At 34.4% G+C, this 13,284-nt stretch overlaps 1 protein-coding gene across 3 annotated transcripts; it reads right to left on the bottom strand.

Annotated features, from left to right (window-relative positions):
• Window positions 1–1,250: 1,250 nt before the first annotated feature.
• Window positions 1,251–12,072, bottom strand: LOC125655335 (carbohydrate sulfotransferase 11-like). Of its 3 annotated transcripts, none has more exons than XM_048885591.2 (5): window positions 11,969–12,072; window positions 7,872–8,087; window positions 7,227–7,354; window positions 5,131–5,171; window positions 1,251–4,762 (listed from the first exon to the last, which is right to left on the bottom strand). In XM_048885591.2, the coding sequence occupies exons 3-5, from the start codon at window positions 7,330–7,332 to the stop codon at window positions 3,824–3,826; spliced, it is 1,086 nt and encodes a 361-aa protein (XP_048741548.2). In that variant the 5' UTR covers window positions 7,333–7,354; window positions 7,872–8,087; window positions 11,969–12,072; the 3' UTR covers window positions 1,251–3,823. The 3 variants fall into 3 exon arrangements, with proteins under 3 accessions (XP_048741548.2, XP_048741550.2, XP_048741549.2); XM_048885593.2 differs by having other exon boundaries at window positions 11,942–12,028; XM_048885592.2 differs by lacking the exon at window positions 11,969–12,072 and adding an exon at window positions 8,254–9,566.
• Between the last annotated feature and the right edge of the window lie 1,212 nt (window positions 12,073–13,284).

Below are 13,284 nucleotides of genomic sequence, written 5' to 3'. Positions count from 1 at the left end.
GTGGGATTATTTCATCAGTTGGGATCATTACATTACCAAGGGAACCAAAGTGCAGGGTTATTTCATCAGTCAGAATTATTACATTACCCAGGGAACCAAAGTGTGGGATTATTTCATCAGTCAGAATCATAACATTACCAAGGGAACCAAAGCGTGGGATTATTTCATCAGTCAGAATTATTACATTACCCAGGGAACCAAAGAGTGGGATTATTTCATCAGTCAGAATCATTACATTACCCAAGGAACTAAAGTGTGGGATTATTTCATCAGTCAGAATTATTACATTACCCAAGGAACTAAAGTGTGGGATTACTTCATCAGTCAGAATCATTACATTAGCCAGGGAACCAAAGCTCATGATTATTTCATCAGTTGGGATCATTACATTAGCCAGGGAACCAAAGTGTGGGATTATTTCATCAATCAGAATTATTACATTACCCAAGGAACTAAAGCGTGGGATTATTTCATCAGTCAGAATCATTACATTACCCAAGGAACTAAAGTGTAGGATTATTTCATCAGTCAGAATTATTACATTACCCAGGGAACCAAAAAGTGGGATTATTTCATCAGTCAGAATCATTACATTACCCAGGGAACCAAAGCGTGGGATTATTTCATCAGTTGGGATCATTACATTACCAAGGGAACCAAAGTGTGGGATCATTTCATCAGTCAGAATCATTACCTTGCCCAGGGAACCAAAGTGCGGGATTATTTCATCAGTCAGAATCATTATATTACCCACGGAACCAAAGCGTAGGATTATTTCATCGGTCAGAATTATTACATTACCCAGGGAACCAAAGCGTAGGATTATTTCATCGGTCAGGATCATTACATTACCTAAGGAACCAAAGTGCAGGATTACTCAATCAGTCAGAATCATTCAAATGTACATGTAGGGAACCATATCATAAAATCATTCCTTCAGTCAGTGTGTCATCCCAGTCTGAAGAACTAAAGAACAGCTAGCTAACCATGAAGTCAGACTACAGGTCCCACAGAGCATGGGTTCTTAATGCAGCTCAATAGAATCCTCATTCCAAAATAGATCCACTCGCTAAATTTGCACTCTGTAACATTTAACATTATAAATCATACGGCAGCTCTTTTTTATTTGTGTGTGTGTGTGTGTGTCGGGGGTATCAGAGTGCTACCAGCAATTCACGGTTAACTTTTTCCTACGCACCACTCTGTGTCATAAACACTATATATATAAAAAAAAAAAAATGCACACAAAATGATATTTTTGTATATATCCTCAGTTTATTAATCAGTGCAAAAATAGAATTAAATTTAAGGTAACTAAGAATGATTAAAGACAGAAAAGAATCAAATGATCATAGAGAGAACAATCATGGATTTGCAACAAGGTACAGTGTATGGAAAAATACAAATATAAATGTATATATACTGATTGTTGTCCAGGACCATACTTTCTACTCAGTCTCACCAAAAATACAGCGAAATCTCGGACGAAGATCAGCATGGGAAAACAATGTGGCACTTTAGCCAAAAATCATTTTACAAGACAATACTACAGACAAAAATAGATATTGTTGTTCATTTCAATTTCAACCACAAAAACCTTTCACCATTGAAAACTATGGCAGTGGAATCAGGATCCATACTTACATAAAATGTACAGGTAACACTGAAATAAAACAACTTCAAGAATCCATTTTATGGATTTCTCTTATTATACCAAAATCATTTGTAAAAACTAGAAAATTGATATAAAGTCAGAAAGGGTCCTGCTATAAATCTGAAAACTGAAAAAAGGCCTTCCTCTGCTTCAAATAATAAAATTTCCGAAAATCTTACAAAGGAAACTTGGGTTATTACATGTACATATAAAGTTCTTATAGACAGAGCTGTAACTGTAGGGTACCCACCATATAGCAGGACCCCTAACAAATCAAACTTATGTAAGACCATGATCTATATTATATACTGGGGAAAAAAAATGGTTTAGGTGTAGATATATATGTATGTAAAAAATGGATTTTGAAATCACAATACTGTATACAAGTACATAATAACGTATAACAGGGTACATTACCTTTAATATCAAAAATACCACAATTCTAGGATTTCAGAATCTCAGCTGAAATATACTTATTCATGAAATCAACAAGACAACCTGTTAGACTAGATTAATGTGTAAATACACACAGGACTTGAACATGAAATACAAAAACAAAGTGGTTATTTAATCTGATCCTACAACAAATAAGAGCAAAGGACTGTGTACAATTAGCAAGTCACTTTGACCTGAAACGGCAGCAAAAATTCAACAGGCTGAATTATTTAGAGAATCAAATTAGGTCTTAAAGAGGAATGCTACACCAGAGAAATTGAATGTGGAATACTCATGGAAGATATGTATATCAATATTTATTTTTTTAAATAAAAAAATGCACTTTTAGTAGAAAATAATCTGATTTTTTTTTCAAATCCTGCTGGACTCGATCCCATGATTTACAGTTCAGCAGTTGACACGCTAACCTTCTGAGCTACTAAGCTAAGCATTTAAATCAGATAGGAATACACTATTATTGCTTATATTTATATTTTAATCCATGTTTTACAAGGAAGTCAGCCATTATGATGATGTAGCATATCTCCTTAACATCTGTATTTTCAAACATGTATATGGATCTTTGTTCAGTTGGATATACATATATGAACATTTCCAATATTTTTGCCTTTGACATCTTTACAAATTGTATAATTGTAACTATAGACATTTCCTCATGAATGCCTTGTAGTTGTAAACAATGTCCGTATGGATACAGATGTAAAATCAAGATGTGTTTGTGAAACACAAATGCCAAGGTCAGAAGGACAAATATCTTGGTACCAGTAGAAAGTTCTTGTCACAAGAAATACTCATGTGCAATATGAAAGCTCTAATGTTTACCATTTAGAAGCAATGACCAATGTCAATTTGTTTTTAAAAAGTAGGTCAAATGCCAAGGTCAAGGGTCAAAAGGTCTTGTCACAAGGAATACTCATGTGAAATATCAAAGCTCTAGCACTTACTGTTCAAAAGTTATTAGCAAGGTTAAAGTTTCAGACAGATTGACAGACAGGACAAAAACAATACCCCCCCCCCACCCCCCGATCTTTGATCTCAGGGGGGGGGGGGGGGGGGGGGGGGGCGGGGGGCATAAAAAATACATATATAGTACACCTATTTTAATGACTAGGAATATTCTAACAGAAAGTAGAATGTAAATAGAAGAAATAAAATTCATTTTTGAACATGTATGAGGGTACATGAAGCATGAAGGTTCCTGCTTGCATACTTTTCATGAAGCATGGATTTCTAGTGAGGCTATTTTTACAAGTTACATATGTGCATCATTCTAATTTTGCCCAGTATATCTAAATCAGACACCATCAAAACTGCACCATACAATATTATAGGCAAATGTGTGAGTTTTTTTTTCCTTCTGATTATTGCACCTGTTCTGAAAATTATGACACAAGTGACTATACACAGTTGTATATATCATAAATGGTATTAATGTAGTGATTCGTAAAATGTTTCATATATATCATATAAAAAGAATGCAATCACATGTACCTGTCAGGCTCTGGTGGATTTCTGAGTAAATCTAGCACATTCGTAACAACACATAAACCAGATAAAGAATAAAAAATTGTTACTTTCAAAGTAAAGGGCTAAAAAATACACACACAGTCATATGTGAAAACATCATCAAAACACATGGTGGGAATTTTTCAACTTTGGCAACTTTGGCAGTTGTAAGGGACATCAAAAAGAAATCTCACTGTTACTCTGTCACTAAACATCTTCCTCAGGGGCCAAGAATTTCTCCAGGACCGCTGGGTAAGGATAGTCAAACAAACGATAATCGGTATGATAGATCTTCCATAACTTCCCCAGGAGATCTTTTGGAATCGTACTGTAGAAGGACTCCAGCTGGTCCTTGGTCTTGGATTTTTGGTACGTAGCATTTCTTCTTGGAAATGCTATCAACTGGTCAATTTTCAAATCTTTTAGGACAAAGTTGACGTCTTCGTCGATGGTCTCGTATTTCCCCACAAAGTCATACTGGACATGACATGGATGACAGAGGGCAGAATAATGCGCCCAGTGCTCATTATAGCCTTCATTCTCTATCGTGTTTGGATGCGTAATGTATTTGACAAATTCCAGGAAGGTGACGTCATTACCCAGAATTTCTTGCGATCCATTATATCCATTTCGAAACCTGCGTATAATTCTTCGTCCAAACCTCTTATGAAAGTAGGGACTTTTTTCAGTAAATTTGTTCCGATAAGCAGACAATAACCTTTCCAGCGGCTCCCTTACAAATATCAACTTTTTGTATGTTCTAAGAATCTCTGGCACTTCTTCCTCTGGGTAAGAATCTAAATATTTCAGATGTTTATCCAATTTCATGTGAACATCCCCACTTTTCAGAGCCAACGGATTTGTGCTGTTCATCTTACCTGTGAGGATCAAGAAGACGCGCTTCATGTTGGTGCACGCCACCTTAGGAATGTAGCAGTATAACACCTTATACTGGTCATTGACAATGATGTGACCCAGTTTTTTGGCAGGCACATTCTTCTTTACGAGTTTGGCTTCTTGCGCTTTTTCACATTTTTTCCGTAGATTGTACAAACGCTCTTTCCTGAGGTACTCGAAATCTTTCTCACCCATCTCCTTGAGAAGAGATCCAAGAGGCTGATCATTGCGACTGTAAATACCAGTTTTCTAACAGGAAATAAAAAATATGATATTATAACCCACAATGTTGTTATAAAACAAAACCTATAGTTCATGTACATCATGCATATACTACAACAGCTCAAGAGTTAACATTTTACTCCATTTCAATTTAATTTGAATAATGTAAAAAAAAAAAAAAAAAAAGTTTATAGCAGTTTTCATTTATTATAATACCGTCCTACACAGCAACATATTCTGCTAATAACAATAAGTACTATAATACTATTGGTTCTGGATAAGTCAAAATTAAAATATGACATCAGCGGACTAAGAACGTTGATCTGAAAAGTTCAGTTGAGCTAAAATGACAGTTTTCAAATTGTCAGGACGAAGTTTAAATGATGAATTCTCACCTTCCTTAGAAAGTCCTTCCTTGCAACCAGTTTTGATTTACCTGATAATATACATGGGAAAAAATGCATGAAATGTTTTCCATACTGTTATATTTTCTTTTATGGAGATTGCTAATTCCATGGATTTCAATAGTGATTTAAGCATTTTAGATCATTGCTAGAAAATGGTGTTTGTTAACAATATAGTGACACCCCCAAACCCCTCCTGATTCTGTGCCAAAATTATATCACAGATAAAATATATACAAACTTAAGGGTCATACATGTACAATATACAGTTGTAAATATAATTCTTGTTAAAGCAGATGTCAAAAGATTACGAAAAGTCAAATAAATATAATCCCACTCTGAATCCTAGTGGTGGTGTAGCCTTTCATCTTGACTATAACTGTCCTAACAGGACATATACCCCCTGCAGGACACATTGGATGTCGGAAATACACATATAGTGAATTTGCACTCAATGAAGAATAAATGGTTTTTAAGATATGCATGCACTCTGGACAATGACAACATAACACAACAACACCCTTAAAATGGGAAAAAAATATCCAGAACTTCCTTTAATTTTAACAATCTTCATAAAAATGTTTGAATCAAATCTGTTTATTGGATTTTAAGATAACCTGAAAAAAAGAGAGAAGAAAATACATTAATAATTTACTTTAACATTTAATATGTTAAAAAATATCAATAAAAAGTTTGAATCAAATCTATTCATGCCTTGGACAATGACAACACTCACTCAAAAGGAAGAAAAAAATCTATAATTTTCTATAATATTGAAATAAAACTCCATCAAAATAGCAGGTGCACAACTTCCTTATTCATATAAGATATAAAGTTTTAAACAAATATTTTTCTCAGTGTTATACTCTGGAGATATCATGTCTACAGACAGATGGACGGACAGACAGGCGGACAAGGTGATTCCAGTATACCCCCTCCCTAAACTTCATTTGCAAGGGTGTATAACAACTGTGCCAGTCATGATACGTCAAATTCTCTCAGACTTGGGAAGTATATTATGTAAATGTAAGCTTATATGCTCTTCAATGATCATTATAACTGACAGTTCTTATATCATCTTTCCCTCTTTTCTATCATCATCATTCATAATTTTAACACCATCTTGTTCAAACATGCAATGATTATTTACTTTTTATATAGTGACTTAAATGAATCAATTCCTTTTGATAAGTTTATTTGTGGAGATTCAAGGGTCAAGGTCAATGGATTCACTTGACCTTGATACTAGTTTGTAGGTCCCACCATCTTCTCAATAATGCAATGTTTATTAAGTCTCCCAGACGAAGTTTGGAGACTTATTCTTTTTGCTTGGTTCTTATCATTCTTATTCAGAATTGTATATATATTGCTCGAAGTCCCTTTCGAGAATTTTTCACTCATATGGAGACATCAAGATTGTCGGTGAAGGGCTGCAAAATTCAGACCTATGCTTGGCACTTACGGTCTTTGAGCAGGGAGAGATATCTATTATGCCACACCTGGAGTGACACTGGACCTCTGTATTTACAATCCCATTCGAAGGACCGCCCCATTAAATCACCTCTTATGACAAGGAAGGGGTACTGAGGACCTATTCTAATCTGGACCCCAATGGGAAATCTTAGTCAGAATTCAAAGCATGACACACTGGTATGTATCATGGGAAAGTTGAGCATACTTCAGTATCCTTTTTTCTTTGTTAAGATGAGGATTTGTAGCATAGAATCGAAAACACAGACCTAAATCAAATGTTCCCACATGGATCAAATAAACCCTGCAGAAAATTTCCCTCATTTGCAAACTCATTGTCATTTATGGGGAAATTCTATAGAGGGACAGTTTTTTCCCCAGGGCAAAGTTGGATCTGATCTCTTTCTTCCTAGCAGGCTGTCTAACCTGGGCCTATTTGAAAATGGAAAGGAATGTAACCCATTTCCATCCCTCCAGAGGGGAGGGAGAAACTGAGAAGGTGTGTAGGGAGCAGGGTATGCAAAAACATGGGTAAAACAGGTCCCATGCCAAGACAGATATGATTATTCTTACTATCATTTATGTTCCACTTTTATGTAACTCTCAATTGAACATACTTGATTGTCCGATGGGATTGCTCCACATGGAATACAGGAAGAGAACAGCGATGGAAACAAATGCAGTGAGCACAAAGTTTCTCAGCTTCTTCATCCTTACTCTCATTGGTCAACACCTTGTCTTACCACTATCAATGGAAATAAATAACAATAGATCAAATTCAACAACATGACCAGTCACACAAACACATATAAACTATAAAATGTCAAATATAACATCTTTATCTATTCTCTCCATCAGAATCAGTGAACAGATCCAAGTAGAATATGATGTTTTATTACATCACTGTTGGTGAGAGGAAATTTAAAGTGTTAATTTGTTTCCCATCACTGATGTCAATCGACCTCAAGCAAACCATTCAATCTAATACAATTTATCAATTGGTCAAATGCTGTCTAATGTCTCATACTGATTGTTAGACTGTTCTTGGCACACTGATTTTGACTATGGATTACTTCTTTTACCTGATCAAGATATAGGGCTTACTCCTCCTAGGCACCTGATCCCACCTATGGTTTATCCAGGGGTCCATGTTTGCCCAACTCTCTATTTTGTATTTCTTATATTTAGGAGTTATGAGATTATTCACTGTTCGTTATCTTCACCTTTCATACATGTATTAACAGGGTTGGATTGTAAAATACCTTCTGAACAACTAAATTCTTTTTTCTTCACTGGAATAACACCATGGCCATGGTCTGTCTTCTCATGCTATCAGAGACTCGGACCTCCTACTAATGAACGGTGCTGTTAAAGCCGTCAGCATGTGAAGCTTTATTCGTGGATGTAATGATGATGGTAATGGTGAGGCTCATGCTTTACTTCCTACATCAGCACTGTCTGCCTATCACTACCGAAAACTGGAAGAAAAAAAAAAAAAAAATACATTGTTTTAGGTTAGAGTCTAAAATAGTGTTTATCACTGTTTTGGAGAAGACGAGGAAAATGTGAAAAGTTTACAGACGATATATCTCTCTCTCTCTCTATTATTCCTGTGATGAGAAACACAAATGAAGTATGTCATACCATCATCCATGAATTGAAACTATTCACAGATGTTTTTCTGCTTTGCTGATTTGGTTAATCTTTCTCTCTTGTCCAAATGAATAATTTTCTTGGCCTTTTGTTCCTTCGATATAGTTCAAAGAGTGATTAAATATCATTCTAAAATGGACCCTGTCTCTTAAATTCCCTTTACAACATAATTCCATTTGCTACACCTTGGACCTTCATTAACCTTTATAACAAAATTCCATTCGGTACACCTCGGGCCTTCATTAACCTTTACCAAACTCATCATGATGCCGAGATATATAACAGCGTTACTAAAATGAGGAACTTAAGTTATTACTATTATTTACATCCTTGGATGTTTTGATGATTAAATAATTGCTTAGTGGACACATTGTCTGACTGCTTCTTTTGTATTATTATCAGACCAACACCAAAATTACAGGACTTTCCAACCACCCTCTAGAATGATTGTCATATTATAGAACATTCTTTTGATCTGACACTTTACAAACAACGAAATATAATAGTGGAATATTGTTTGACAATCAAATTTATGATGAAAAATAAAATTGTTTAGACTTTTATGTAGGCTGACCCATGTTTTGAAGTTATGCCACATTTGGGAAATATATACATACAATACAGTCCATGTGTTAGCTGAGTTATGTGGTAGCAATATAACCCCAAAAAGGTGTATACAGTGTAACCCATGTTTGGAAAGTTATACACAACATATTTACATTTATCTTTACAAATTGTAATAATAACCATTTCCTCCCAAGTGTGCTGCAGTTGTGAATGACCAGTGATCTGTGCATAAATCTTGATACTAAGTAGATAAGTACATCTAGTTTGATCAGATGGATGGGAATTCAGAGAGAAATGATGAAAGAAGTAAATATAAAAAATAAATTTTCATTTTGGTATGAAATGTTACACTTCAGGCCTGCACGTTTTTCATGAAGTATGCCAGCATGAAGTGTCACAGTTCATACCCTCATGTATTTTGAAAAATCAGCTTTATCAGGTTGGGAACACGTACCTCCCCTATCGCAAGGTATTCTCACTAAAATGTGGTTAACCCTCTTTCAGTGATTTGTTTTGAAAATGGTTAATATCATGGGACCAATGTTATATATAACCCTTATTTTCAGACTTTAAACAAATCCTCCACATAATCTATCGGAAATGCGTAAAAAACACATATCTGCCATGTAAGGGGTTAACGAGTCCCAAGTTACATGTAAAATCAAAGCATTCCAAATCTTATTGTTTCAAACTAATAGCTCGATTGTCACAGGTAAAAATGAAACTATATCTAAGGAAAAAGTCTTACTCTTGTTATCCCCCTTTAGAGAATAAATCTTTTGCTTCTTCTCAGATTTTTAAATATGCAGTTGACGTTATCCGATTTGGTAAAAAAAAATTTTTGGTGGTATCGCTTCAAGGGTAAGTTTTGTCTACCCATCGTATTGATATCACTGTTTCATTTGTCAATGCAGTACGACTTCATATCATTCCTGTCATTTGGAATATCTCAAGTGTCTAGTACATTTCCTTCTGATTACTTGGAAAAATTTAAAACACTACACATTTTTCATTTCAAAATTTTATGCGTCTGTTGAGATGAACACTTATTGAAATCATGCATCCTGAGCAAATTTAATGCATAATTTACGCAGGACGCACGCCAGTATTAATCACTCCTCTTTAGGAAGAAAAAAAAATGTATAACACAAAATATAAATAATAAAATATAAATAAACACCATAAACAGGTGTTTTGATTGAAAATAATTACAAATTTTGTGGATAAGTCTAACACACACTCAATATGGCATGAATTGCCTCTATAAAATCGATAAGTAAACACAATCAAGAAATTTCATATCAACGTTGCTATGTTAGAGAGATTAAGGAGGCTGAAATCCAATGCAAATCATGTTTTGGTGTATATATCTGTGACAGCATCAGACATCTTAGAACTTTTTCTTCTTTTTCAAGTAAAACACAAATATATGTATACTTATCACCAGAGAGGGATAATCATGTTTTTTTTCAAGAAGATCTCACTGTAGGGGAAGTGTTCCCAAACTGTTAAAAAGTGTTCATTTTTTGGGAAAGTTATAGAAAGCAAAGCCCACTCACAGCTTAAAGCTCTCCCTATAGGTAACATGTACATACATTTTTCAAAGGAAATTAGAGAAAACTGATGAAAAATTAAACAATAACTATCAAACTTGAATATTTATGGTCCAAATGGCGTAGATTTGAATGCAATCAGGCATATTTAAACTATGGATTCCCGGTGAAGTTCCACAGCAAAAGTAATAATATCATTCAATCATCTTGATTGTCTTACACCTATTAAACTTGAGTCATTCAGCACTGAACATTTAAAATATAGTTGACAAGTTTGAACTCTGAAGCTAATAGCTGGTGAAAACGAATCTGACCTGCCTAAAAGGATGATCAACACCACTTTAAAATTTAAATATTGTGATGGTGACCACAAGTAGATATATTTTAAAAGGTAAGTTACTATAAACCCCAAGATGGACTGCAACAGATGACGGGATGTGTAGAATCCAACGTAATGAAGAAAATTTGCATATAAATGGTGTAGGGTTAACGACAGCAACCTAATCCTATAGTAAATGATATATGTATTACAAAACAGAACAATATTCTGGCATTCCGACTAGAAAAACTTTTTAGCATTATCACGGTTAATACCAAAGTCTTGAGAATTTGAACAGGTTGGGAACACTTCCCCTATAGCGAGATATTCTCGCTAAAACGCGATTATCCCTCTTTAGCGAGAAATAAACATTACCATAAACAGGTGTTTTGACGTAAATAATGGCAAATCCTGTGCAACACTGAATATTAAAGTGCAACAAACACTCAACATGATGTGAATTGTTTCTATGAAATTGACAACATAGTCAAGAAATTTCATATCAAAGTTGCTGAGTAAGAGGGAAGCAGTCTGAAATCCAATACACATCGTGAGTGTTTTTGTTTTGATTAATATATTTGCAGAAGTATCAGACATTTTAGCACTTTTTCTTCTTTTCATATGAAACACGAAGAGATGTACTCCACGGGTGTTTTTCTCGGTTGTACGTGATATATTTACTCTCGCTAGAGAGGGATAATCGCATTTTAGCGAGAATATCTCATTGTAGGAGAAGTGTTCCCAACCTGCTGAAGCAAGTAACTAAAAATTTAAAGGCAGTCTGTTAGGTCCCTTTAATCCTAACATACTATATACACAAGTTTGCTAAGATTGTATCAAAACTCTGTGCTGACTTCAGGATATTTTTTGTTTTGTTATGTTATGGATGCGATATAGATACCAATGCCGATACTTTTTGCTTCGCTCTCAAACACGGTCACATTGTAAGACATGTAGTATAACCCACGTTTGGGAAGTTGATCAATGTAGTTGGACTGTTGCGTGTTGTGATGTCTTTTTACAGCTATTGTATACTGTAGTTCTGATATTCCAACAAATATTATTCTGGTTTCTGTCAAACGCGTACGTGTCGAGTTTTCCGAGTCTTTTCATCACATTCATGTAATCATGTTGACAAGCTGCTCTTGAAAACTTAGCATAATAATCTTTGCAACAGAAAAGAAACAAACCTCAGTATCCATGATAATTACAGGTTTAGACAGACAGAAGAATTGCTTACTTGCTAAGTAACAAGTTGGTAACTTACTGAAGTCAAGCTAGCGGACAAAAACTTCGCCTATAAGCTTGCGGCCAGAAAGGATTGGCAAGTTTAAGGATCCGGAAGTTTACGGTGCACACTAAACTTAGAGTGAGATCCGTCGTGTGAATTTATTCCCGGGAGCTACTTTCAACTACAGATGACTAAAAAAAAATTGTACATGCCATTGCAAATAAATGTAGAAAAGAAGAATTTAAAAAAAAGAATTTAAAATTTAATTCCCTTTCCCAATACTTTTTTTTCTTCAAAAGATGGCTTTGAAATTTTAAATGCAATGCATATTATAGGGCTGATATAGATACATGTACATGTAAGTATGTTAGTGAGTATGTAATAATCAGAGACATATATTTGTCTCTGAAATAATCGAGAAGACACAATCTTGGAAATCGGGCCTAAAAACAATCAGCAAATATTCAACAATATAGCGTTGTTTTTACAGATCACTGCTCTAAAATTATTATTCAGGTGATGGGTTTGTCAGATTTTTTTTTTGTTTTTTTTTTGTTTTTGTTTTTTTTTTTTTTTTGTTTTTTGTTGCTGCTCAGGGCTGATATCTGTCTGACCAAATGGAGGGAGTGACCCCTACACCCCCTCTAGATCCACCACTATGAATCGTAAAAAGAACGTTAATAATATTAAAAAAGCCATCAGTCATCTGCTGGAAAAGACGTGATATATAGCCTAAGACTCTTATGCAACTTCATAAACTGTAAACTTACATTTAAGTATTTTTGTCGTTATTAATGCTAATTATTTATTCAAATCTTAAACCGCTCGACTGCAACATACACAATTTACTTTTTTACACGTGCATCGTTGTACACATGTACAGGCGCTTCGATGTGGCAGCAGCTACTCTCTGCCTGATACCCTCCACCGTTGTCAGAATTTGAACACTTTTAAAAAACATTTAAAAACACGTCTTTTTAGACTTGCATATTATTAGTAGCATAGGTGGTTAAATCGTTATGGCTTCTTTACCATCATTTTAACATGATTTTTTTCAAGTGTATATAATTGTATATTTATTTCAACTATTGTATTTTATATCATTTGATTAAATTGTACGGCGTAGAACTTTTTTCATGCACATCATGTTTTAGATTTTAGTAATTTTACTTTACATTATTGATATTTTGCTAGCATTGTTTTGATAGTATCTGTCTTAATGCTATTATAATTTCCTTTTGCTACTTTTATAACATGTTGTATCATTTTTATTCTTTGCAGCGCTTTAGAGTGATTATTTATAGTTATATAGGACGCTATATAAATAAATGTCATTATTATATTATCATTAT

Source organism: Ostrea edulis, chromosome 7 (assembly GCF_947568905.1).
Source record: "Ostrea edulis chromosome 7, xbOstEdul1.1, whole genome shotgun sequence".
Taxonomy (NCBI): domain Eukaryota; kingdom Metazoa; phylum Mollusca; class Bivalvia; order Ostreida; family Ostreidae; genus Ostrea; species Ostrea edulis.
This window is presented reverse-complemented; position numbering and strand designations above follow the sequence as displayed.

Excerpts from the sequence above, each read along its gene's own strand:
- LOC125655335 (XM_048885591.2), bottom strand. The coding sequence starts at position 7,332 with ATGAGAGTAAGGATGAAGAAGCTGAGAAACTTTGTGCTCACTGCATTT. Across the intron at positions 5,172-7,226 it reads CAATCCCATCGGACAATCAA|GTAAATCAAAACTGGTTGCA; the intron begins GTATGTTCAATT and ends GTATATTATCAG. Across the intron at positions 4,763-5,130 it reads GGAAGGACTTTCTAAGGAAG|AAAACTGGTATTTACAGTCG; the intron begins GTGAGAATTCAT and ends ATTTCCTGTTAG.